Source organism: Amphiura filiformis, chromosome 12, assembly GCF_039555335.1.
Source record: "Amphiura filiformis chromosome 12, Afil_fr2py, whole genome shotgun sequence".
NCBI classification, from domain to species: domain Eukaryota; kingdom Metazoa; phylum Echinodermata; class Ophiuroidea; order Amphilepidida; family Amphiuridae; genus Amphiura; species Amphiura filiformis.
In genome coordinates, this window is record NC_092639.1 from 33300678 (window position 1) to 33328645 (window position 27968).

The following is a 27968-nucleotide window of genomic DNA, read 5'->3' on the forward strand; positions in this document are numbered from 1 at the left end:
GTATGCTTGTTCTTATTTTGGTATCAAAGGAAAGAAGGTGACTATAGCTTGTTTCATCTTGTATTTGAAGAGACATATTTCAGGAGAAATGTAACCAAGCTTCTTCCTCTGCCTCAGAAGACTCATTCCCAACAGGGGCAAAAGAAAGGGCAATGATATCACTAATTGATATTTGAATGCATAATCACATGACTCTCTTTTTATGCAGGTGATATACCAAAAGAGAAATACAAGAGACTTGTTCCTGTAGGTACCAATCCCACTGATTCCAGCCGTGAAGAAACTTGTAAGGCTCCAAAAAACATCCACAGTTCACTCAATAAACAGGTACGGTACCTGTTTGCCGCAGGGCAAGGAAGTAACACCCATTGATAGGGATCTCACAAGCTTAGTGGCTGCATCAAATCGATCGGGGCTTTCAGAAGCCAGATCTCCTGACAGCTACCAACTTTAGACATCGAGCATCCATCATCTTTAGGTACATTGCACCTAACACCACTCCAGAGGTGCAACAGCAAATCTATGATCACATGGGCCATGATGAGGAAATAAATAAAAGTGTATACCAACATCCACAAGCCATCATGGAACTACTGAATGTCTCCAGAATATTGGAGCAAATAGAGGGTAATGAGAATTGTTATCTATTATTTCTTTCTGGATAAGGGTTAGTCATCAAACTTTTACTTAATGTCTCAACTTATATCAGGCCGATTATCTGCCTGATATATACTGTGAAGCTCCAAAATATTTATATCTTTATGTGTTTTATAACCACTTACTACTATTTACATTTTTAGGTAGTTTAACTTATTTAATTCTTTAAATTCACAATTGTTTGTTGCTTGTAGATTTAGTTTAGTTTAATACCGCAAATCTTATGTGGTCAATATGCAGATGTTCAATAGGCTCTGCAAGTCTGCATATTTGAATTAGCCGTACCCAGGGGTACATCCCTGTGGACAGTAGACAGGATGTCAGTCACATATGACCAGAAGATTCAATGTTGGAGGAGGGCAATAGCAGAAGTCTACAGAAGTCTAAAAAACAGCCATCTACATGCAGAGTAAAAAATCAGATTTTTGATTGCCCAGTGACCTCCGCTTGAGCTACCACTAACTCTGGAAATATTTGAGGACGAGTTGAAAAAGAAAGGGTGAAAAGCAGAAACATTCTGTAACAAAGACTGCAACGCTTGAAGACAAAAGTGCAATTTGAAGAAATATCAACCTCACTGTGGTCCACCACAGAGAACCTAAGATTGGAGTGTACCTACATTTATCAATGTCACTGCTGACACCAACCGCCAATAAGAAGACAGGGTTGTTTTACAAGTTGGAGAAATCAAAACTCAAATAAACACTAGTGGCTTCTCTTTAAACAGCTGGTCACCAAAACAAAATTCATGCCATAACTGAATTCAAATTACCATAGCTAAAAACAAATGAAACGGGAGGAGCTGTAGGCCTCAATCTAGATTTTTAAGCTTACCTAATTTATTATGTCGTCGCATTGTATTTGTTTATTGGGATTTCCGTCATGCAATGTCAGGACTTCCTGGCCCAAATTGATGCCAAAATCGCATCGTTTATTTAATTTCCATGCATGTACTGAAGCTAAATTGTCCACGTAAACAGTCCGATCCAAGGAAAATGGGGTTCTGTCGGCACAAAATACGCCAATTTTACCTCGTGGATCGGCTGACATTTCGGTCCATTTCCAGTATAAAACATGGTTCAAATTCTTAGATTTTCTATATTTTTATTCCTCAGCAATTCAGGTTTCTGCTGATATGGTGCCCAATTTTGGAGGTGCAACCATTGTTTTAAAATTCCCTGCCAAATTTCAATGTTTATTTTTGGAAAAGACGCCATTATCGTCATTTTCGCGGGGTTTCCCAAATAACAGTGCGAATTCGTAATACTTTGTTTCACATTAAATTATTATATTCATAAGAAAGCAGCTTCTCCCCAGTTTTGGAAACTAGGCCAGTTTTATAGATTATTAAAGAATTAGTAAAATTATAGTTAGAAATAAAAGCAATTTAAAGAATTACTAATTACTAGGATTACCAGGAATTTTCAATCATAATCAGCTTTCAGAACATCATTCCCCCAATTTTTCTAGGCCAATCAGCTCGAGGCATTCTTGAAAGAAAATTGTTCAGTTCAAATTGCTTTTGGCCAGAGCAGATGTGTGAAAAACGAACTCGTGATTATTATCGTCTGTGAACACAAATTTATATTTTCTGTATTTTCCTCAAATACGGACGTGAGGTCACAAACTTGCCACTTGCCAGGCCTATTATAGAGGCGCCCGTTACTTTCGTTACATTGGTGGCAGCGGTGGGATAGTATAAAACATTTCTCTAGGAAATAAACCCATAATTAGTAAGAAAGTAAACAATGGCAAATCAAGAAGTACTAGGAACAGCCCTGAGGTCAGGGAGGACACTCGATCCCCCTCGCATAAGGGTAGTGCCAAATACAGATAAGGATTGTTTGTCCAAGCATTAGAGGGCGCTGTGCCCGAGATGCCACTACATGTAGAACCTAATGTAGTTATTATGAATAAGGGTGACAGTCTGGTAGAAGTAAGGGAAGAAATAGGCCCAGTAGGCCTATGGGGATGTACCAGTAGTGAGTGAAGAAAATAGAGCCCCTGATCATGCCGTTACCATGGCTCCAATTAGGTCTGACGAGTTAGTAATGATAGCCGACATTGTTACTCGTAACGTAATGGAGAAATTGGCATTTCAAGCTCAATCTCCAAGAGCAGACATGGGTGATTAACGAGCCAAGTGTAACCGATCACCAGACTAACACAAGCAATAATGCAAGTACATATAGTGACCCAATAATGAAGGATCTAAATAAGTTAAAGCAAAAGATGAAACCAGCGATTTACAACGGAACTACATCTTGGCCAGATTATTTGGTTCACTTCGAGATGGTGGCGAGGCACAATGGGTGGACGGAGCCACAGAAAACCACCTGGTTGGGCACGAGTTTGCGTGGAGTCGCCCAAGGTATATTAGGCGACTTGGTAGGGGACGCCATCCTTAATTATGGCGAAATTGTCGCCCACTTAGACCAAATGTTTGGTACGGACGGGAAGTCCGAGGCCCTCCTCGAGAAGAAAGTTAGGCAGCCTGGGGAATCGTTGCCAGAGCTGGCCCACGAAGTTCGTAGACTGGTTAAATTATCACATCCCGAAGCATCGTTGCTCATGCGTGAAAAACTGGCCAAGAAGTATTTCCTCCAGGCGATACCTAACCCAGATTTAAGAATGAATGTCACATATAATAGAAAACCTAAGGCCTATTAAAGAGGCGCCAGTTACTTCGTTACACAAATAAGCCATTATTACACCAAACTTAACACATATGGAAAGAGATGCTACTTTTACAAATAAAAAGAATTCCTTGCAAAGTTGAAATTTATTTACATCTCGGAAGCAGTTAAAAACTGCATTTTTTGGTTCAAACTGGAATTATTTTTGGGAGTGACATGCAATAATAATGTGCACAAAAAATACACTTATTAATCACCAGTTTTGTCACACAACTATATGACATTAAAGGAATTATCAAGGTACCTTCTTGCAAAGCAAAAATAAAATGAAATTTCAATCATTTGCCCCAATCATGCCATGTCCATCGCAAATCCACATTTGCCGTCATTTGCCTCATTTGGTTCAGTTGCCACACAATAATTTTTCGTACATTGTCTGAATACAACAAAGTCATAATCTATAATGGCTAGTTTTTGTGTGTTAAAGGAGTATTTTGTGATCCTAGCATCTTTTTATGACATTTTTCCTGTAGATATTCACAAAAAAAACCTTATTCCCAACATTGCAATTGATTCCGATTTTGTGTTTGCGAGTTATGCATGATGTGTATAATACGCTGCTCCATAGACATTAGACAATGTCTTGTAATTTCATTCTGGTGTACCAGAACGTAATTCAAATTTCATAATATTTTTGCAGAACGAGTTAATCCGCAAGAAATATTTTACATAAACATTATGTAACCAGAGGTTTCCAGTGGTATACAAATCTCAACTTTTTTGAGAAAAGTGGGGGGGGGATGATGCTGTGGATCACAAAATGCCCTTTTAAATTATCAATATAGACCTTTTTCCATATATCTCACAAATTCACAATGCACTTGCCCAAAAAGCTAAGTACTCAAATCGCCATACATGAGTTTCAATGCAGAGCACAAAATCTTGAAATTACAATACACAATTTGAAAGTGTTTCTTTGAAGTTTGAATAAAGCATTTTGAGATAACAGAGAAAAGGTCTATTTGATGAAGACCGAGAAACATATACTGTTTACCTTGTGAGCCAGCAGTTCTTGAGATGATATCTCAGGCATAGTTCTTGTTTTGTATCTAAACAGGTCACTTTCATCCCAGAAAAAAAAACCTTGAAAAAAAAACCATGCATCTACAAAATCCACCAGTGATGAGTTGTAGAAACTTTTTCAAAAGTTGTACAACTTCCTGAAAAAACACCAATGTTCTTGTCAAAACTGACAAAATTTAGGTCTACTTTTTGTTAACCCAATTTTGTTTTTCTGTTTTGAAAGCCTCTAATACTAATAGACTAAAGCAGTTGAAAATGTAACAAATAATCTCCTTAAATTTGAATTACAAATGTCAAAGTTTAAATATACTGTAGTTAAAGAATCAACTACTTTGACTTCCAGGATTCACACTTTGTGCATTTTTAAATAACTAGGTGCTAAATAATCGTCACCTTGAAATAAAAGTTTATCAGTAATTATGGCAATGCATCAAGTGTTTATACAATGTAGGCCTATACTGTAACTGTGCAACATTCATTCAAAGAAGTTGTATATCAGAAAGTTAAGACAAAAGACCCAATGTAACAGCTAGAAACTGTAGTAACTTTCTGGTATAGAACTTCTTAATAATTACTTGTAAAAAACTTGTCATAATGTATTCATTTACCAAAGAAAAACAAACTGAAATTTCTCTCCAAGTCCAAACTATAAAGAATCTCCTTTCAGAACTTGAATGGACAACTACTTACACTATTGCCAAAACCGTGTTTTTAGAATTAGATGCACAAAATGGCTGACTGAAAGATCACTTACCCAAGCATCTTGCCCATCATTAAACTACCTTTGCCAGTGTCAATGTGCAAAAATATTGTTAGAAAATGACAAGAATATTATGATAAGAATGATTATTTTCAGTTTCAGGTGGGGATTTGCTAATACAAAGTACAATGTGTTTCATTGACACATCACTGATTTGCCTTAAAGCACCAAAGGTATATTGAATCAAGTGCTTTTCCATGCAATTGGTCGATTTCTTTGCAGAATTTTGTAAATCACCAAAATTTGAGGGTTTTTTTTTACATCTTCACAATGTACAGATTTCATTTGTCCATTCAACTTCTGAATCAGAAAGTGCACTGCTTGGGAAATTATAAGGCACAAAGGTACAAATTAGCTGTGATATACTGCTGGCTGTGGTTTGGTCTTGTTCTAATTGATTACAGAATGCAGGCAACCTCCCAGATTGACTGTGTGGGGGCCAAGCCAGGTTGCGTCAGGCTGTCAGGATTATTTCCCAAGTACATATGTGACCATCCACCACAAAGTGGTAGTAAAGTCGGCTCAAGATCATTTTCTGTTTATTGCAGATTTTAAAAGAATGCACTTTCAGCTTCAAAATGACACATCGACCAGCTTCATCGGACATCTGGAAGTGAAGTTATGGTTCATCAAAGGTCAAATTCCTGATATATTTTACATAAAGATCCATATACTGTTTTTGATTGTATCTCAAAATGAAAAATACCGACTTTACGACCAGTTTGTGGTAGATGGGCACATACATCCTTGGTGATGGAAGTAAACAATGATTTGCATTACCTTTCGTCAAAGGTGGTTTTTGTATTTTTAAATGATATTTAAAATGATATTCTATCTGCAACATAGAAGATAGGATACAAAACACTCAACTAGTCCACCTGCATCTTGATGTCACAGAGCAAGACTGGTGCACAGCCAGCATTGTTGCATACCTGCTAACATTTAGACACCAGGCATATTTCAGTCAATAGAATCATCCCAGTGGTGATTTGCTGAGAGCAATTGCCTAAAAACTCTTATAGTGAATATTTTTAAAAGACCCAGAAAGGGCTATTGATTTATATCAAATTTTACATTGTGTTATTTGATTGCACAATTTGAGTATGTGCTACAAAATGTTATCATATGAATGGCATTTTTGTATCTAACAGTAAAACTGTTGAAACCCTCAGTCTGAAGTATAAATATGTGTTATAAAACAATAACGCAATCTAAAATGTCGAGAAACCCCTTGTTTTTACAATGGGAAACCAAACAAAAAGGGATGGTTCAGATTAAATCCAGACAGTCGGCAGGTATGCCACTGAAGTGCACCCCATTTAGTGCTATTACATCTAATAAATAAATACAACAAAATTAAGATTATTGTCATAGTAGTACAACTGGCCTGTCTTTGATATCATCTAGGAATAGAGTACTGAAGACATCATCGAAGTATTCCTTTCGATGCCAGCACGCTCGCTCACAGTCAGGTATAAAGTTGCATTCAAGAATCATAGGCTGCATATACTTGTCACCTGCAAAGAATAAAGGGGGGAACAGAAAAAAGAGATTAATTTATTACGGTAACACATGTATGATGCTATCTGGTCGAGGTGAGTCATTGAAATCCATACACCCAACATGGAAGACATGACACACAATTATTCTTCTACAAGGAGGCATAGATTTCAAATGGAGTCACCCATTCATGTGACCCATTTGACATTCACACTGGACAAATTTTAATGAATAAGACTGCTTCATCAACTTAAGCATTAGATCCCATTGGGCTATTCCAGTTGAAATCCATACACCAGGGATGCAAGTAGGCCTGATGACAAAATCCTGAAACTCTGGAAAAAATCCTGAAAAAGCGTGTGAATTTGGGCTAAAAAAAATTGGACACTAAAAAAATCCTACATTCAGGATTAATCCTACAAACTTGCATCCCTGATACACCCAACATGGAAGACATGACATAATTATTCTTCCACGAGGGGATGTAGATTTCAAATGAAGGCACTCATTCAGGTAACCCCATTTCAAATTCACACTCCCTGTGTGGACAATTCAGGTTATGTCTTCCATAGGGGGTGTATGGATTTCAACTGGGATAGCCCAATGGGATCTAATGCTTCAGTTGATGTGGCAATCTTGTCCATTGTTACTAGATAAAAAAAGAGGATAGGTATCAATCATTTTGATGTTGTAGGTACTGCTAACTGGAACAGCCCATTTAAGGGGGTACTACACCCCTGCCCAAATTTGTGCCCATTTTTGCATTTTTCTCAAAAATTATAGCGCATTGGGGACAAGTAAGATATGTATATTATAGGGGCAAGGACTACAACTACTGCACTGTAAATTTTATTTCAGCACAGACAACAGTTGTGGAGTTGCAGTAAAAAATGAGGGAAAACCAATATTTGATCAATAAATCAATAACTACATGCTTTGAGTGGCTAAATTTTCAGTACAGTAGTTGTTGTCCTTGCCCCTATAATATACATATCTTACTTGTCACCAATGTGCTATAATTTTTGAGAAAAATGCAAAAATAGGCACAAAATTAACCAGGGGTGTAGTACCCCCTTAAATTACTAGATTCATGATTTATATTCATGAAGTGTTAACATCATTATAGTCTTCATCAGCTCATAATCGGCCGGAATTGTTAAGCTTTTACCACCACACCAAAAAGTATACTCACTTTAAGAGTGATATAGTATGTACACCTATCTTTTCTATATGTGCGTGTTGAAGAAAGTAGACAAAATACAGGACTTGAATTAATAATTTGTGATGCTTCTGGCGAGATACCACAAGACGATTCTCAAAATAAAATATATTGATATTATTCCACGATGTTATGAGAGGTCTTCTCAAATGGATCATTTGGTGCATTTCCACAAATTCTTTTTTTTTTTAATTACCAAAACTGAATACTGATGGGTACAAATCATATATATACCTACTATAATAAATATTAAATAGTAAGTCCAGTTGAACAGAATTATAATTTAATCCAACTACTATAATAGTAGTTACCTTTCTCATCAGTTTGCCATTGCAGCATAGCATCTATACCATACATGGCCCTTGAATACGGTGAATGAGTCAATCCATAAGGATGAGGCTTAGAAGCTGCTCCTTCAAATAACTCCTTGATTGCGCCATGCATACTGCTCTCTACAGACTCCCATGTGTGACCTGGAAACTGACTCTCAAAGGCTGGCATAAAGTCTTTCCATAGAACCTGCAAGTACATTGGGCATAGAGAGAAAATACATTTTGAATACGTAACTGCCTTTCCATTGTAAGCAATAGAGGTATTCATATGAATGAATATGTAATAACAAATAAATTTGACATATCTTCATTTTTCCAACTCATTCATGAGCCAAGGCATGCCATACCATTGTATTATTCGGTAAGATCCGTCGGCACTGTCCGACTGCTCTTCTTGATTATCGCGTAAAAAGAACTAGATCACTTGTTGCTATGTAGGTTGAATGGCGAATGATGTAATGATGATGTGATTCAAATAGCCAATCAGAACCCCATTTGATTTCGGTGTTTTCGCTAATAAACAGCACCAAATAGGCAGACCACTAAAAACCCTTGCCAAAAACTATAACATGAATCTGTGTTGTGGGCACAATCACTTATTTTGACTGGGAAAAGGGTCACTCCATATCAAATCAAGGAGGCGCCCCACCTGACCCCCTCAGATTTGCTTTCTATTTTAGTCATATGTTGTACCTGTAAAAATATTAAAAACCTGCAAATTTGAGGTCTGTAGCTCTTACAGATTTTCTGTGGCAGGCATTTAAAGTTGGAGTAGGGAGGTCTAAATTTGGACCTAAAAGTTACCCCTTAAATAAATTTCATCTTTGGGAGTCTGTGCCTTCTTTATAAAAGGAAAGAGAGGTCTGAAACTTTGCATACACACTAACTGCATGCCCAATTTGTCAAAAAATAAAAATAAAAAAATTCTGTAATTATGCGTTGTGTCACGGGCTCATTAAATATGCAAGAAAAAATGTAATGTTTTGTAAACTGGCAAGTTTAGCCCCCTAAATTCACATTTTTGTCAGATTAATTATTTTTGTTGTCACCGATGCTATATATAGGATAAATACAATGCATACCCAAAAATTGGGGTCACAACTCATTTACATTTCGAACAGCGCCCTCACGAAGATGAAATTTATTGCAAATTCAACATTTTCAGGGGGCCCAAAGTCGATGTGGTCCACCTTCAAAATTTATAAAACAACACTTTTATATAACTACTAGTCTTAAATTACAACTTTGCTAAGTCCCAGTAATTGTATAGGTTGACTTCATATAAAATGACAAGCCCAAAGTTGACCATTTTCTTATGATTGCATGTAGTGCAAATGTGCGAATTCGGAAGGCTTGAAAGTCAAATTGGCCACAATATTAAAAATAAATGATTAGATGAGTAGTTATTGGCCCCATTTACTTGTATTTCCATTTCGTTTTCAATATATACAGATTTTCTATGGTAGCCATTTAAAGTTGGAGTGCAGCGCCCTCACGAAGATGTTTTGTAAACTGGCAAGTTTAGCCCCTAAATTCACATTTTTGTCAGATTAATTTTTTTTTTTTTTTCGATGCTATATATAGGATAAATACAATGCATACCCAAAAAATTGGGGTCACAACTCATTTACATTTCGAACAGCGCCCTCACAAAGATGAAATTTATTGCAAATTCAACATTTTCAGGGGCCCAAAGTCGATGTGGTCAACCTTCAAAATTTATAAAACATCACTTTTATATGACTACTAGTCTTAAATTGCAACTTTGCTCAATCCCATTAATTTTATAGATTGACTTCATATAAAAGCGACAAGCCTAAAGTTGACCGTTTTCTTATGATTGCATGTACTGCAAATGTGCCGAATTCGGAAGGTTTAAAAGTCAAAATGGCCACAATATTGAAAATAAATGACTAGATGCATAGTTATTGGCCCTATTTACTTTTATTTCCATTTTATTTTCAATATTGGGGCCAATTTGACTTTCAAGCCTTCCGAATTGCACATTTGCACTACATGCAATCATAAGAAAATGGTTAACTTTGGGCTTGTCATTTTATATGAAGTCAACCTATACAATTACTGGGACTTAGCAAAGTTGTAATTTAAGACTTGTAGTTATATAAAAGTGATGTTTTATAAACTTTGAAGGTGGACCACATCGACTTTGGGCCCCCTGAAAATGTTGAATGTGCAATAAATTCCATCTTCGTGAGGGCGCTGTTCAAATGTAAATGAGTTGTGACCCCAATTTTTGGGTATGCATTGTATTTATCCTATATATAGCATCGGTGACAACAAAAATAATTAATCTGACAAAAATGTGAATTTAGGGGGCTAAACTTGCCAGTTTACAAAACATTACATTTTTTTCTTGCATATTTAATGAGCCCGTGACACAACGCGCAATTACAGAATTTTTTTATTTTTTATTTTTTGACAAATTGGGCATGCAGTTAGTGTGTATGCAAAGTTTCAGACCTCTCTTTCTTTTTATAAAGAAGGCACAAACGCCCAAAGATGAAAAAAGATTAAAGGGCAACTTTTGGGTCCAAATTTAGACTCCCCTACTCCAACTTTAAATGGCTGCCACAGAAAATCCGTAAGAGCTACAGACCTCAAATTTGCAGGTTTTTAATATTTTTACAGGTACAACATATGACTAAAATATAAATCAAATCTGAGGGGGTCAGGTGGGGCGCCTCCTTGATTTGATATGGAGTGACCCAAAAGTACATTCAATGACACTGGGTGCTTGGTAGTGGTCCACTATACCACCTTGAGTTTTGGTAGCAACATAGGTGCATATTTTGCTGGACAGAGTACCAAATCCTTGCACTACCCAAAAAAAACCACCACATACACCTTTGTACAAAGGCAGTTTGTCAGCACACTAAGCACCAAGGCTAATATCCAACAAAGTTTTTGGGACATTTGCAAACTACCAGTTTCAATGTATCATTGCTGTCAGTTAATATTGAGACTTCAAAGGTCAATAATTAAGACCATCATTTATTACAAAGGCACACCTGATATCGCACCTAAGCAAAAGAACACCAAACAAGAAGTTCCCCAGAACTTTCCTTTTTTGTTGTCAACTCACAGAGCATATTAGAAGATCTTACCTGATGCCAGTCTGTTCCCTCCTCCTCCTCCGCATAGTTCATTACAGTGAAGTGTTTCTGGTAGTCATCAAAATGGTCCAATGAAAATGCCCTATTGGAAGATACAAATATGAAAAGGCTCTATTATATTGTGTTGCTAAAGTGGGCAAGTCAAGCTTGACATACTAAGACTCTGCTTGCAAACCCCAGCAGTGCTATTGTGTTGTGTACTTAGACAAGGTTCTTCCTCTCTATTGCCTCTATCCACCCATGTGTAAAAATGGGTATTGGCTTATGTTTAGAAAGTAAACAGACTCGCTCCGTGAGATGTGATTAGCCCCCTGCAGTATATTATACTGAAGAGTCACATGTCCCCACTGCTTTAGAAGAGGGATGGGCACTCCAGCATGTAAACGTACACAGCCATGAAACGTTAAGCTTTACCTTTGCTTGGATTTGCTGAACTTTATGAACCAGTTATAGGTTTCAGCCCAACATCTCCAGGTTGGCAGTGATCTAAAAACAGTACTTAATTTAATTCAACTCAACTTCAATGCTGCAAGAATCAACAGCTTCTTTGCTATAATCTCAGACCCAATGGCCATTACGACCTGGGACTGAAGCTGCCAGTGAGTGTGCCACTACGTGGCAGTGGCGAATTACAACAAACAAATTTTGCAAGATAATTTAAAATTACAACTGTTCTAAACATTTCCAACTTTGATAATATATCAGAAATTGCCTTCTAACAGACATTTAGTGGTTGATTTTACAAAACTTTTATTTATCGCATCAGGGATTTTTATCAGACAGGTCATTGATGGCCTAGGCATTTTTCAAATCATCCCAGTTCTTGATTGCCCATGCAAAATGCAGGTGGACGGGTCTGGACAAGTCTTGATTGCTGTTAGAACATCCAAAACACACCACTTACTTAGTTTTGTCTGAAGATATGTGGTACTAATAAGGATCTCCAGCTATAAAGTTCTTAACATTTTCATCTACAGTACTTACTTGTTAGCAAAGCGAATCCAAAAGATCTTGTAAGCAAACAGTTTCAATGGTTCCACCGATGACAAGAGCACAATGAATCTCAGATCAAACTTAACTGGTCCAATGCCACTGCGATGATACAGAACTGGATCTGTTATGTATTCACAGGCAACCTGGTGTTGAAAAGAAACATTGTCAAATTGGTAAATGTGACTTAACCAAACATATGAAGACAAACAAGATCAAACACATTGCCAATTTGCATGTCCATTTCTGTTTCAATTTGTCAACGTTTACTTTTCTTGCCCTCATGGGTTAATGTGTAAATGTGCTGGGAAAATGTAACCAAACCGCTTCCTTCCTATACTAGTTTACATTCCAGAGTGTATATAAGTAGGGATGACCAATGAACCATCAACTTGATTAGAACACTCCCATAGACATGCAGGGAGCTCAACTGTGCACTGCTTGCACATACATTTCTAAATTGATCTCATTCATTTATTTTTCAATATTTTTCTGTAAAATTTGGGGAAGTTACTGCCAATTATATTTTGTAACTATCTTGCAAATTACAGCAACATAACTTATTTTGTTTTTCTGTAAGTGCGAGTCAAAATTGGTCCATCGCCACAGTGCGCTTAATTGCCAGTGGCTGAGTTTAGCACTGCTCAAGAATGGCACAAAATATTCAAATCAGTAAGATCAGGTGAAAAACGTGGCCTACTGAGCTGTAATTTGGCAGAGTTGCCAGTAATACCTCTATCATACCCTCTGTAAAAAGGTTAAAAAATTGAACAGGTAGATCTTCCCTTTGGAATTTTTATATTCCTTTCAAATCATGTTAAGAAGACACCTTTCTGAACATAAATGTGAAGTTTCGTGCTCATTCGATGTATTGTTCACCTGATCTTAACCCTAAACGTTTTCTTATATGCCTATAACATCTACAACTTGCTGCTAGCTATACCTTGTTTAGGACTTTCAAAAGAAGTACCTGAATGTGCAACGATAACTGTTTCAAAATAGCCCGCGATAGTCTTGCAGGTAACTCCGAGGTCAAGCATTGAATTGGTTTGAACAAAGATACTCATAATGTATTCGCCAGAGAAGTGGTTACGTAACTCCCTAGTAACTGGATCACGCACCTTTTGGAATTGATAGTACATGTCATAGACTTTGTGTTGCGATCATTTCAATCGTGGTGCAGAACTCAAAAGCGTGATCCAGTTGGCATAGTGATAATCGGATTACACGTAACACTTCGCTGGCGAATTGAGTGCTACTTTGGTTTGAATGAGGAATACTACAGGAATACACATGAGCATGATGAGGATAATCTCTATTGTTGTGAATGAGTCAATGACCTTCAAAACTTAAGATTTTGTTTACATACACCTACTAATTGGTCATATTAAACCCAATAACATTGAAATTCTTGGTTGTGAAAAAAAAGTTCACCTACTTAGTGCAATTTTGATTTTGTGCCATATCGGCTATCTTGGATGATTTTTGGCAAATGTCCTCTAAATGCATGATTTCAATGCCTTGGTTTGAAAAAATAAGTTATGCCAGTGACTAGTTAAGTGCCATTTCATAAGAAACCCCTTTGATACTTTCACAATATGCTTGTTTCATGTTTGCAAATATGTTAAAATAAAGAAATATATAATAGGTAAATATATGCTTATGCCAATTTTGCTCCCAACTGCTATTTTTGGACCTTGTCATTTTATTTCGTTCCAATGACCGGTCAGAATGGGAAACTTTGATAATTCATAATTCGAAAAGTTTTAGACCGATTTTGACCATTTAACCACCAAAATACTTCTGTTGATTAGTTCTACTCAGAAAACAATCTTTTGTAGCACTAGGGTCAACATGAAATTTTGATGGTTATCCCTAATATAAGGCGCATCATTATGTTTATTTAGTTGCTCTGAAGATAGCACTCGCTAGAGTTCTGAAAGCTCAGCTCTTACTTCTCTAGGGAAAGATCAAACCTTAACTCACGTTTACCGACCTAGAGTACCAAATAATTTCAAATCGTAATGGCAAAGTTTCAAGAACAGTTTGTTGCGTTACACCATAGCTGAACTTCCAGCAGGGAAGTACACCACAGGGGTAGAATTTCAATACAGAGTGCAAGAATCAAACTTATCACTTGATTTTCAACCAAAAAAATTGTTATGAGAATCTTTTTTGGGGGGAGGGGGGATTATGGATTCTCATCAAAATTCTAGGTGTGCACCTACCTTGGGAACATTTGTTTCAGTAATCCTGATGATTTGATTCAGATTGTTAGAAACTGTAGTATCCAAGCTTCGTGCTAGGTTGAAAGGTTTCAAAATCCAAATGTTGTCATTGCCCCTGTAATTATAACCATAGCATTGGTACAAATTGTTGGCTGCATCACAGGCTGTTGTATCTCAAAAGGCTGCCATGTGTGATTTTAATCATCTTTGTTGTGTTTCATTTTATTATTTTATATTTCCGCATGTTGGGCATGGAATGATACCTCAACAATAATTCATGAAGTTAATGTTACAGCGTATCTCATCACAATAATAGAAAATAATAAAAAATTAAGACAGCCTTTTGAGATGTGACATTATGTGATTAAGGCCAGAGTAATGGAAGACACATTCGTTCTGACGTCACCACGGGATTCCTTGACTCATTTCCTTTCCAAAAATGTATAGTTTTATATACTTTTGACATACAATTCAGAAATAATGATGTTCGAAAAGGCCTGTGTTCTCTCCCATTACACTGGCCTTAAGTAAAAAAGGTTCTTTTTCAGATCCATAACTGATACTCACTTAGAAATATTTCAATTTCTCAGGAATCTTCATCACTCTGGTGTTTCTAGATGTTAGAAGAAATGGCAACACTGTCTGGTCTTGATGACGTAGCCAAACTTCCTGGTTACTGTTTATTTATAAAATTTATGAGCCGTTTCTACTAACATCTAGAAACACTAGAGTGATCAAGATTCCTGATAGGAATTGAAAAATGTTGAGTGAGTGTCAGTTTTTTTCTACTTAATTGAACTATGAACGATCCTGATCAATTTGTTTCAAGACATGTGATGCATAAAATTAAGAGTTGTCTGAACAAATTACGTGTTGGGTGAACTTAGGTGACAAAGTGACAGAAAATTCCTGATTTTAGTCTATAATATATTTTTAAAAATTTGCATCTCAAAGAAACAAGTTTCTATATCATTTTTGTTATTAATTACTGTTATGTTCATTATGACAAACTTTGCAAATAATAAAGCAGTAAAAGTAATAAAAAGTAATAAATCAACTTGATGTCCATAATATTTAAAAGTTTTCAAAAGAAATTTTAACTATTGAAATACTCACTTTTCCTGTTGCTTCTGGAAATATGAGACAAATTGTGGCAATGCCTGGTCAAGGTTAAAGGTCACCGGTAACCACTTGGGACCTGGTCTACTGCCCTGGTTGGCTGGGGTCTTTCTTCTTCCACTTACTGCTAACATATCCTTAGTAATGATAAGTTTTTCACCCGGAAATTGGTTGATATATTTGTTACTTCCTGCCAGGAGCCTGTGAAATTCATTTGAAGACATCGAAATCATTTTATTACCAAATTCAAGATTATTAAAAAAATAAAATTAAAAAAACCACCCTCTTCTATGGGCGGACGGTGGGGCTAGAATAGGGTTTTCTTTTTTCGCCATCTAACTGCAACAATTTGGACAAAATATAGAGGGCTTAGAGCAAGAACTAGCTATGAACTAGATGATACCAATGAAATTCAGTCTTTTCCCCACTGGAAAGTGTGCCCAAGACCTCACACACCACAGACGAGTACCCTAATGACTGCACCACATACCACACTCTCCATATATTTGACACAAGATACACAAAATGTTCACATACATAAAAGAATATTGAACTACTATTAAACAGTTTAAAAACAAGTGATGTTTAAAAGCTGATGAGTTTTTTTTTGAAGAAAGTATCTTCATTTAACTTAGACATCTTAATTAAATCCCGAGTTTCAAGCTGCCACGTACATTAGGAAAATTGTGTGCCTATTCCTCTTTGAAAATCAAAGAATTAATTTTTTCCATGTCTTTTCTTTTTTAACAAAAAGGCAAAAATAAAACTAAAAAATTCCTATTTGAATTCAAGTTAGTAACAAATTTTGCAACAAGTTTTCAACACAGAAAATAATAATTTTGTAGCAGTGACTTTATTAGTCTTATTTGTCTACTATTCCAACATTTGAAACAGACATTGGACACTTTCTGCACAAAATGCTTGTCCCAAAGCCTGTACATGTCCGACACATAAAAAATGATAACAAAATTGCATTCTGCATTAGGCTTTCAATTTCATGCAAGCTTTGCGACTCAGAATTTAATTAAAGTGACCTTATTTGAATATTTATAAGAAAACATATAATCTTGTCAGCATCTATGGTAAGTTACTGAGATTGTAGATCCGTTACCAAATATTGAAACACCCTAATTGGAAATTATGATCTTGGATACTTTTATTTGGGTATAGACGAATCTGACGAGCCACATTCCTACACCTCACTGGCGGCCATAGCTGGGGGCCATCCAACCATTTTACACGATGCCAGGCGTGCAGCGTTTAACACTCCTGTGACGCGCTCCAATGCACTCGCGATAGTGAACATCTTGGATCACAATCCAAACGAACTAATCTAGTTTGGCATAGATGGCCCCCAGCTATGGTCATCTTAATCCTGACCATCACTTGGCTCGTCGGATTCGTCTATAGAGCTCCTGTGTACTCATGCCAACACCTGTTGGTGCCTAGTAGTGGCTTTTTGTTGCTTAAACTTACGGGAAATCTTTCCAAGCTTCTTTTAACCACAAGATGTCAGCTTCTTCATGCTCCGGCACCAATATAAATCTCGGATGCTTCAAATTCTCCTGAATCTGTGCATCTGGTGTGAATACTTTCAACTGTCCATCCTTATTGGCAATAACAATGTCCTTTGATTCTGCACCAGGCGGAGTTTCATTACACACTTTTTGCATGTAGTCTTCAGATGGTTCAGATTGGTCAGTTGATAAATGGGTTAAGTCTTTTGGTTGCCATGGTAACAGGTGAATTTGTCTAAGTAGAGGGTCTTTTGTATGATGAGCAAAGTCTCTTGTGACTTCATCTATACAGCACACGGTGGAAAACAAAAATTGGTAAAAATTGGTTGTTTTAGTTAAAAAGTCACAATGGTTATCCTAAATATCTTCAGCACTTTTCAAATTGTTCACCAATAGAGTGGCTGAAGACACATCACAAAACCTTTACTCTAATCAACATTAGATCTTTTACAATAATGTTTAGTGCATACTATCATCATACAAACAAATAAACCACAGTTCCCATGGTAATTTGCACTCGGAAACAACAGCTTGGAAATATTTGACATTGTTTTATCTTTAATTCGTTTAGTTAATCTCAAAAATTAAACTCTGGTCTCTTGTAAATGGATTTTGTGGCTGCGATCACTTCATTGGTACATTGAACTTTTCAAGCCAGCTTAGTGAACTAGGGCCAGGCTTGTAAACATATCAAATAATGACCTTTGGGTAACCATACCAGATATTCAGACCCGGGTACCTTACAGACGGTTGGGTACCCAAGTCCCAGCTCTACAAGACTCAAGAGCCACAGATCAATATCCTACCTGCATATTCCAAATCATGAAGTGGAAAGAGTAGTGAGAATGCAATTTGTTGTCCCGTATACAGAAATGGTACAAGAGCACATGATGGTGTATCATCGTGACGGATTCGTGAACCAAACTCATCTAACACATACCAGAATGGCTGCTTTTCTTCAGCAGTTGCTCCCTAAATATGGTTAATCATACAGGAAAACAAACAATATTATATATTTAATGTAGATGACAATACAACCTGTTTCTTGCTTCACAGATTTATTTTAATAATTGATATAGAACATGAAGCACCTTTGCCTAAAATCAGAATACTAAAGACTACCCTACTTTATAAATCTTGTATAAGGGTTTAGTCGGGATCCAAAACCTGCCCGTCCACAGTCCTGATCATGGCCGTTCCGACCTGGGATTTAAACGGCCAGTAAGTGTGCCACCACTTGGCGAATTGTGACCATTACAAATTTCCCAATATCAAAATGGCAACTCTACTGTTTTTATGTGACTGTAAATGCATCAGAAATTGCATTCATATAAATTTAGAGGCTTTTAGTTGTTGATTGTTCACAAATTTAGACTTTGGAAAGCAAATTAGGACTGTAAAATGATCTCATCAGGGATTTTTATCGCACAGGTTATCACCGGCCCGAGCATTTTGCGAGATGTCCAAATTCACGATATTACCCATTTTAAACACAGGAGGACTGGTCGCTGGCTAAGCCATAATAGTGTTCAAGTCGGTCAAGTCTGTGAGGTTGACTATTTTCTATCATACAAATAGCATCATAAAATGCTGAAAATTTTCTGAAAATCGAATAGAACTTTTTATCATATTTTGTTCTGACATTCGGAGTACAACTTACCTGCACAGTGACACTATATGTTTGGTTAAACCGCCACATCTCTTTCAGGGCATATTCAATGTAATCCTTAGCTGTGTCATCTTTTGATCCCTCTAGTCCCATCAATGCCACCATCCTTTGCAATAGACCAGGGATCTGTGTCAGCTGTTGCCTAGCCTGAGAGGATGTCCTGAATGTCCATGCGTGATCTATCAGAAAGATGCTGTGTGCCAACATGATACAAAAATGCAAAATCAATGAAGGTCACATCTTATATCAGTATCATTACACTGGAATACAGGGCTTGCACTTAACTCTTTTGCCAACTGACCTACCGGGCAGATTGTTAAAATTTTCATTTGGTCCGTCAGCATTTCTGCTGCGCTTTACACACATTCAACTGGCAATTTTAAATTTTTGACCGAGACTGAGCTGGGGCAAATCATGATGAGCGACTTCTTTTTGTCTTCTTTTTTTTTTTTTAATTCAGCTGGAAATTGCCACCGGACCAGCAAAATTTTGAAAACCTATTGTTGAATTTACAATGTAGGCCTACACATCTGTTATTTATTCTATTTAGCAATCCTCATTTTGATATGAATAAAATAACACAATGAAGTTTGAACTTTGATCTTTCACCTACATAAACTCAATTCTTACTCACTTATTTGGATCAGCACATCGCAGTCCTTCCTCCTTGACCACCACCACCTTCAGTTCGGGGGGCTTATTACTTTCTGCTCCTGCATCATCCTTGTTCTTTTCTTCATTTTCACCACCACCATCCTCATCATCATCATCGGCCTCCACATAAGTCATCATAAATACACTGCCAGCATCATACATCTGGAATGTATAGAAATGTTATTTGAAAATATCATCATTATGTTGGAGATGGGCATTATGTGAGGCAAACAGAGGGCAGAGGCATCATGGAGAGCCCGTTGACATTGAATTTGAGTTGAAGTACCAAAGCAATCTCAGATTCTAAAAAGATTTTTAGAAACTAAGTTAGTAATACACCACAGTATAGTAAACATGCTGAATTTACTTTGCAGAGTACCGGTACTATACAAGGCCCCAGTGCTAGGCCCAATGAACAAAAGGAATTATCTGAATTCTGTGGCTTTCCATCTAATCCAATCTTGGATGCCGTGAAAAGTCACTTGGCATCTTTATAGAATGTGTCAAGAACTCAAGATATTCTGCTGCTATTGGAAGACAACCTGCAGGTGGGTGGGCTACCTCTCAGATATCTGAGCAGGCAAATTGTAGCAGTGACAGTAAAAACATCCTAGGTCTAGGGACCCTGTTTTTGAGAAGAAAATTTTTACCCATTTCAGTGCTTTCATTTTAAGGTAGAAACATCGGCTACGGTGTCATGCACAGATTTGGTTTAAAATGATACAGGATGTGTAGTTGGGTGAGAAAACTTGCCTGCCAAATTTTAATTTTTGCCAACAAAGCGTTTTTGAGTTATGGCCAATTCCACCGTTACGGACGTTACAGATACATGCAACTTGCAACTTTTAAGTGAATAGCACACATGTTTGCTGTTAGGATAACACTTTATTTCTTAGTATGCTACTAGTACACACTCTATAAATGTTCAATATAATGAAGCAATTTTGTTTCGGCTTTCTTAGTTAATTAGCTACAGAAATTAGAAACGAGCGTTACGGGCGTTACGAAAAAGTGTCTGCCTTTTTGACAGATGGTTCATATCCTTAAATCTCCATTCAGTTCTGTGTTTTATTTTTTCTGTTAACTATATTGAGCAAGCCCTGACTCCATTCTATGTAAACATGAAAAGCAAGTTTGAAATTAATACTCCTGTATCGTCCTACACTGTTGATTTAGTGTTACGGACGTTACATTTTATCTCAAATGTAACGTCCGCAACGTTTTACATAATGAAAAAAACCTGTCAAGGTGCTTCCTCAGATTTTTTTCTTTAATATCTTGAAGTAGGTCTGACATCAATCTATGGAGGCATGATTAGCAAGTTTGAAATAAATACTCCTGTTTTGAGCAATAATGTTCCAAAATTTTGTTACGGACGTTACAAAAGGCACTTTTGGCATGGAATTGGCCTTATGCCATTTTTTATCATTAGGAAACCCCATTGACTTTGTACATAAAGTGGTTTTGACACAAAGCCTCGTTCACTAAAATTGGTAAAAGCTTGAAAATGGATACTATGTTTACATATTATTTTTTCTCATTTCTATCCCCTTTATAGAACTGCTTTTTGGATCTTTTTATTACAAAAATGTTACCAAATAATATTAATGACTTTTTTCCTATATATTGGCCAGTAATAAAGGGGATATTTGAAGGTAATGTTAGTACTTGTTCAAATTTTCTTAATTTAATGTAGAAACACTGAATGACCCAATTTCATAATTATTGTCTGAGCTAACCATAGGGCCAATTTTAACATACAAGGTGTCATAATGAAAGGTTATTAAATTTAGAAACTTTTCTCGCCAGCTTTTTTTAATAAAGTGTTTCTATTTTAAGTTATGGGTGTTTCTAGATTTCCCTAATTTAAAAATGGAAAAAATGATTTTTCTCAAAAAATAAACACTTTATCAAAAAAAATCTGGCGAGAGAATTTAGATATTAGGCTTATTAACCACCTCACAAACTATGGAAACCATATCACATTCCCTCTAGGCTAGCAATAATTATTTGTAGAAAAAATTAGGGAATTTTCAAAAAATAAAGAAAAACATAAGAAATATTTAAATTTTCATGAAACATTATTAAGTGGAGTAAAGACTTATCTTAAATTGGTTATATATTTGATATGGATTCATAATTCTGATTTGATATAGTGGCCATTTTCCTGCATGCGCCTATTATCCGATGATCCTACCTTAAACTGAATTCCTGAAAGTAAAACTGTTTTTCTTTAATAAATTTCCTGAAAAGTTACATCACTGAGTCAGGGAGTGGAATATCATTTATAATATAATTAATATCCCAGATCCAGAAAAATTTTAAAATTGTATTCACTGACTTCATCAGATCCCAGGATCTCAATAACAAGGACTAATAGCTTTTCACTGTGCACACCATTTCTTATGCATTTGGTACCACAAATAGCTCTGTTCATGCACTACAGAAGATTGATTTTGAATGCAACAGTCTCCAGCCTCAAAGGTGAAGCTCATCGGTGAGCAAATTTGTGGCTAGCCTACTAGTGCAATCTTTGGTGAGCTGAGCAAATTCGTGCTAGACTTTGCGAGCAACTTCAAGCATGACTGACAAGCATGACAAGTATGCTAGGTCCTAATGTATTGTATGCATGCCATTGTATGCACAAGCTTGACATCGAACAGGTATTACAATGTATACATTAAAACGCAATGGTCAATGCTGTAATAAAACAAACCTTCCTTAAGATTATGCAGGCAACTATCATATGATGACTGTATTTAACATGATATGATAATCAATTCTTAGTCAGTGGGAGTGGTCTATTACGTAGACACATACTCTGATTGGACAATCGCATGATTTTGGGTGTCGTCTATCAGGCTGTACACGACCCACGTCATCATGAGTGTTGACAACGCGTAACTGCGCTTTCGTAGAGAGTGCGGCGTATGTATCGCGTTGTATGCGTGAGACGCAGTGAGGAATACTTTCGCACGCCGCTAGCAATAAGCGCTTCAAAAGAAGTGTAAGTTTCAAATCGTTGATGATTGCAGTCATATTGTCATTGCTTTTGTGTAGGCCTACATTTCAATCACAGTCAGTGACATCAAACAAGTTTTGAAGTCGGCAGAGTGGAAGTTACTAAATTAGATTTACCGTTTAAAAATAAAATAAAGTGTCAAACTTAAAGTTAAAATTAAATTCCATGGCAGAGTGCGTTTTTTTTTTTGTATTGAAATACATCGCTCAGTCATGTCGCTATGCATGTGTGACTAGCAGTAGCCTGACATGTCATGGCCCAATTGGTTCCTTCCTCGCCATAGGGTCATGACTTCCGTAGTACCGTAGAATGGGGTGAATAGGGACAGTTTCGGCACTTTCTAGATTGTAGTTTTTTTCCTGTAGCCGCATGAGCCAAACTTTCGAGGGCATATTATGTCCACCCGTAATGCCTTTAATCCCCCATTATAAAAAACTGAATATATGTGGGGAAATATATTTTTTAATAAAATGTTGGTGTCCCTATTGACCCCAACCTCGGGGTGAATAGGGAGAGCACTGGTACGGTCTGGATACGAAAAGCACTCCGTTGAAGGAGCGCGTACCTTTTTATCCCACATATAGAGGGACTAGGGATACTGAGCAAGTTTTTAAAAAACAATAAAACATGTCATAGGTAAATGTAATCCATACCACTATAATTGTTTAAAATCTGATTTCTTGACAATGTTGATCAGGCTCGTCAGTACTAAGATTAAGAAGAGGTGGGGTAGAATGTGGTGGAGTAAGGGTGGTTGGGGTAGGGTGCTGGGTGGTAACTGGTAAGGTATAGGTGGGTAGGGTAAGGTGGTAGGGTAGTGGGGTCAGGGTGGTATAAGAGGGTGATAGGGTAGGAGATAGGGTGGTAGAAAATAGTGGATAGGGTGGTGCTCTGGTAGGGTGTGGGGTAGTAGGGTCAGGCAGTGGCATGGTAGGATGGGCTAGGGTAGTAGAGATGGATGAGGGTAGCCTGGGTGGTAGGGGTAGGGTGGTGGGGGTAGTGGGGTAGGGTGGTGGGGATGGTATATGTCAGGTACCGTATTGTTTGTAATAAACGCCCTGGGGGCGTTGCATTTTTCCAAAAGGGGGGCGTTTATTGGAAGTGAATTGTCAGTGAAAAAAGCTTAAAATCGGCTTCAATTTCCGATGGTGCTCCTGTTAAAAGGAGGGATTTACGACCATACAAGATGGCGGCGCCCACTGAAAATTACAATTTCTTGGGAAATACAACAAAATTACACCTGTAAGTGCATGGAATTAGTGAAATTTTACCATAATTAGGCAATGAAATGGATGGGAATTGACTCAAAATAGATTTTTTTCCATGCAATTTAGCGATCGTGACTGACATGACTGATGCAAGTTTTAAGCTTACCTACACGATATGGCATGGAAATGTTTGCATTTTTGTCAATTTTTCACAGAAAAAGTGGAGGGGGGGCGTTTATTAGAGGGGGAGCGTTTATTACAAACAATACGGTATATTTTATTAAATGTCATAGCAGTAAAAACTGAATTGCGACACAATTTACAATAATTTACGAACATCAAAATTTACACATTAATTAATACAACATAAAATTTTATTAAAAATATATATCTACGTACAATTTCAAAATAATATATTACTACATCAAAAAAAACATACGGTATTTAAAAGAAAATAGGATTAGTCTGGATTACACACAATTTAAATCAAATTCATAAAAATAGTGCACTGGTAGGGAGCTCAAATATTGCACAAAAATTTATATTAATTGGAATGATACATGAATATTGCACAGTTTTGGTGACAGATTTTCATTGAGCATCTACGGTACGTGAAAATTTTGTGATCATGCCTAATGCCCCCGTCAGATTTTGCTGCCGCTTGCCGCTGCAGCAAGCGGCAGAGCGTTTCAACCAATGACAAGCCTTGATTGTTTGTTTGCAATGCATGTGCGCCACGCCGCCCAGCGGCAGGGTAGTATGAAACCAGCATATAAACTGTGTGATGTCTGATGATCACTCGAGAAAAATGGACACAAAATGACGTTTTTAGTAAGTACACTCATGGTGAATTGATGAAGGAATATAGCACATGTGTCACTAATATCAAGAACAATATCCTCATAGTTTTCATAATTAACTCATGAACTTGAAGGAATAAGTTTTTATTCATATTCTGTCGGTCCAACATCCGGGCTATCTCTAGTCTCGGGCCCAAACTGCATGTGGCTCCCGGTTTGTTATGAACAACAGAAAGCGGCTGTGAAGGAGGCTACATAGCGATGTTGCTGGAGTGACATTCAATTTCGGAAGAAACAACACTCGACCATGGAATTTTATTTTTAGTTTGTCAGTATATTCTGTCGGTCCAACATCCGGGCTATCTCTATAGTAAGAATTCCAATTGAATGAACGCAGCTTTTTACAGCTGCACTCGATCCAACCGCGATCGTATATTGCGTATTTCAAACTATAACGCTTGACGCATACGACCTTGGATACAATGCTATCCAATCACGAGTGCGTTAGCATGGTTGATTCACTTTCGCGTTACTCACGCACAGTCGCACACGCTGGCGTACATCGCGCAGTGTACGCAAAAATTCGTCACGCTATTGAAAGCTGCGTTCATTCAATTGGAATTCCCACTATAGTCTCTGGCCCAAATGGCATGTGGCGCATGGTTTGTTATGAACAACAGAAACCGGCCGTGAAGGAGGCTACATAGCGATGTTGTTGGAGTGAAATTCAATTTCGGTCTCGGAAGAAACAACACTCGACCAGGGAATTTAATTTTAAGTTTGTCAGTATATTCTGTCGGTCCAACATCCGGGCTATCTCTAGTCTCGGGCCCAAACTGCATGTGGCGCATGGTTTGTTATGAACAACAGAAACCGAAAACAGAAAAGTTTGTCAGTATATATAAATGGTAAATCAAGTGATTTTCTTCCACTCTGAAGACTTAGAAACGGTTGTTTGATTCCACTGACTATTTGCGTTCGAAATTTACATTTATATCACCAATGACAGAAATCATCAACAAAAAATCAAATCAGGGACTTGTTTTCACTCGACCGTGAGTCACATCATCAACCGGAAGTGACGTGGCACAGACCGACAGAATAAACAAGAAAAGTTAGTTTCTTCCACTCTGAAGACTGAAACGGTAGTTTGATTCCACTGACTATTTGCGATCGAAATTTACATAACACCAATGACAGAAATCATCAACAAAAATCGAATCAGGGACTTGTTTTCACTTGTGTGTACATGTACACAGCCATTGCCATTCCATGGAATGGCTGTGTACTAGAGAAAATCTCTTTTGTTTCAGCCAATTCGGAGTCTCTCTTGTTTACATTTCAGAACATGACTTTCTACACCAGTTGTAAGCAAATTAATAGTCCCAACTTGTAACGTGTGGAGGCAAATTGCAATAAGTACAATGAAATAATGAGTAGGGCGGGCTTGGAGGCGGGTTTCTTCTTCATCTTACGTAACAGTATTGTTCTCCAAAAAAACTAGATGGACAGCGGTTCTCGGATGTCGCGGTTTTCGACGCAAAGCGACCGTGATGCCTCCACCAAAGGGAGTGATGTGGAATTCACAAGTTGATACAAAGCTTCAAGCCTAAAAGAGGAGACTGAATTTGACCTTAGATGACACCTGGATGACCCCAAAACAACCTTTCAATGACTCCTGGGTGACCCCAAAATGACCGCCCAAAAATTTGGCTCTAAATGTTGACTGTACCCACCAAGTTTTATGGCCATATAGTAATTATACTAATTTGACCTCAGATGACCCCTGGTGACCCCAAAATGACCTTCCAAAAATTGGTTCTAAATGTTGACTGTACCCACCAAGTTTCATGCCCATACAACAGTTTTTACTAATTTGACCTCAGATGACCCTGGATGACCTCAGCTGACCCCAAAATGACCTTCCAAAATTTGGCTCTGAATATTGACTGTACCCACCAAATTTCATGCCCATACGACAGTTTTTACTAATTTGACCTCAGATGACCCCTGGGTGACCCTGGATGACCCCAAAATGACCTTCAAAAAATTAGGCTCTGAATGTCGACTGTACCCTCCAAGTTTCATGCCCATACGACAGTTTTTACTAATTTGACCTCATATGACCCCTGGGTGACCTTGAACCTCACCCAAAAAAAAGTAGCCAGAGTTTTTGACCATGACCCACCTATCCTGAAAATCTGAAGTCAATCCGCCCATCCATGCCCGAGATATCGCATCCGGACGGAAGGACGGACATTGCAAAAACAGTGACCAGTGTGAGTATGCCTCGCGGTGGAGGCATAAAAACGGAAGCTTGTCGTCTAGCGCAAGATACAGCAAGATAATGTAAGATAAAGTTGTTTTCTTAAACTTCCGTGGTCCGGGTACGCGCTGGTGAATTGCGATCGCGTAGAAGTGACAAGGTCGCCTACTACGCGCCGCGCCGAAGACCAATGCGTCAGCCGGCTTGTTGTCAAGTGCATTGATCAGCCAATCAGCATGATTGTTTATTGCTTTTGTGTTTACGCTCGTGTACGCGATACGCACAGGCACGACCACGGAAGTTTAAAGAAAACAACTTACTTAAATTGTAAACCTGTATTTTAGCTAGAATCTCGAGCTAATGTAACTGTAAGAAAGAAAAGCAGTGCCAGGGGCGTTAGGCAGTAAACTATACAACCAGAACCAGAAGAACATCATGACATGAACAATGCGAGTCGAAACATACCATGCATGCCAGGAATATTAAATAACATGATACAGAATACCTGCGCCTGCCTGCCATGCCTGCATAATTCGGAAACCATCCCCGAACATGCGCGAGGCATGGTTTTTTACTTTTAATTTAAAATACATTTAACGCGAACCTCATTTTTCAATTTGTAAAACAAAGTTTCCCATAACCATTCCGGTACTCCTGAGCCCTGTAATTGTGGCTGGTGGACTTTGAGAAATTGTTGAAATTCTGTTTCTCTTTGCAGCACATGATTCCCATTTTCCACGTTCGCAGACGACATTTTGTTTTATTAGTCACGGGCAAATCGATTAATAGACACGCTCACTTCCGGTACCGACCTGATTTTAAAATTAGTGACGGGCAAATCGATATCACCCCCCACCCGGTGCACCAAAAACATAATTATCATGATTATGTTACCCACTACACGTGTGTGCCCAGAAAAAAGGGTCCTCAGAATGAATGCCGATTTTCTACTATTAGAAAATTTCAATTGAATGAACACAGCCTGACATAGCCTGACGATTACTTTGTGAACACTGCACGATGTGTGCCAGTGTGTGACCCGGGGTGTGTGACTGTGAATGTGTAACACAGAACTTCCAATGCCATGCCATACGATCACAGTTGGATCGAGTACAGTATTACGCCGCTTTGTGTTCATTCAATTGAAATTCTTTGTAGTTAGGTAGTTTAGGGG

The 27968-nt window shown here is 37.6% G+C and overlaps 1 protein-coding gene across 1 annotated transcript; it reads right to left on the bottom strand.

The window, feature by feature from the left end:
• Positions 1–3426: 3426 nt before the first annotated feature.
• LOC140166099 (tubulin--tyrosine ligase-like protein 12) lies at positions 3427–27550 on the bottom strand. Its single transcript, XM_072189483.1, has 11 exons — positions 27399–27550; positions 19479–19660; positions 18836–19037; positions 17982–18147; positions 17135–17459; positions 15656–15859; positions 14540–14654; positions 12306–12457; positions 11313–11403; positions 8167–8374; positions 3427–6653 (listed from the first exon to the last, which is right to left on the bottom strand). The coding sequence occupies exons 1-11, from the start codon at positions 27546–27548 to the stop codon at positions 6505–6507; spliced, it is 1944 nt and encodes a 647-aa protein (XP_072045584.1). The 5' UTR covers positions 27549–27550; the 3' UTR covers positions 3427–6504.
• Positions 27551–27968: the final 418 nt, after the last annotated feature.

Coding starts and splice junctions, on each gene's coding strand:
- LOC140166099 (XM_072189483.1), bottom strand. CDS start 27,548: ATGTCGTCTGCGAACGTGGAAAATGGGAATCATGTGCTGCAAAGAGAA. Junction 19,038..19,478: donor CGATGTGCTGATCCAAATAA/GTGAGTAAGAAT, acceptor GTTGGCACACAG/CATCTTTCTGATAGATCACG. Junction 11,404..12,305: donor TGGATTCGCTTTGCTAACAA/GTAAGTACTGTA, acceptor ATCTTCCAATAG/GGCATTTTCATTGGACCATT.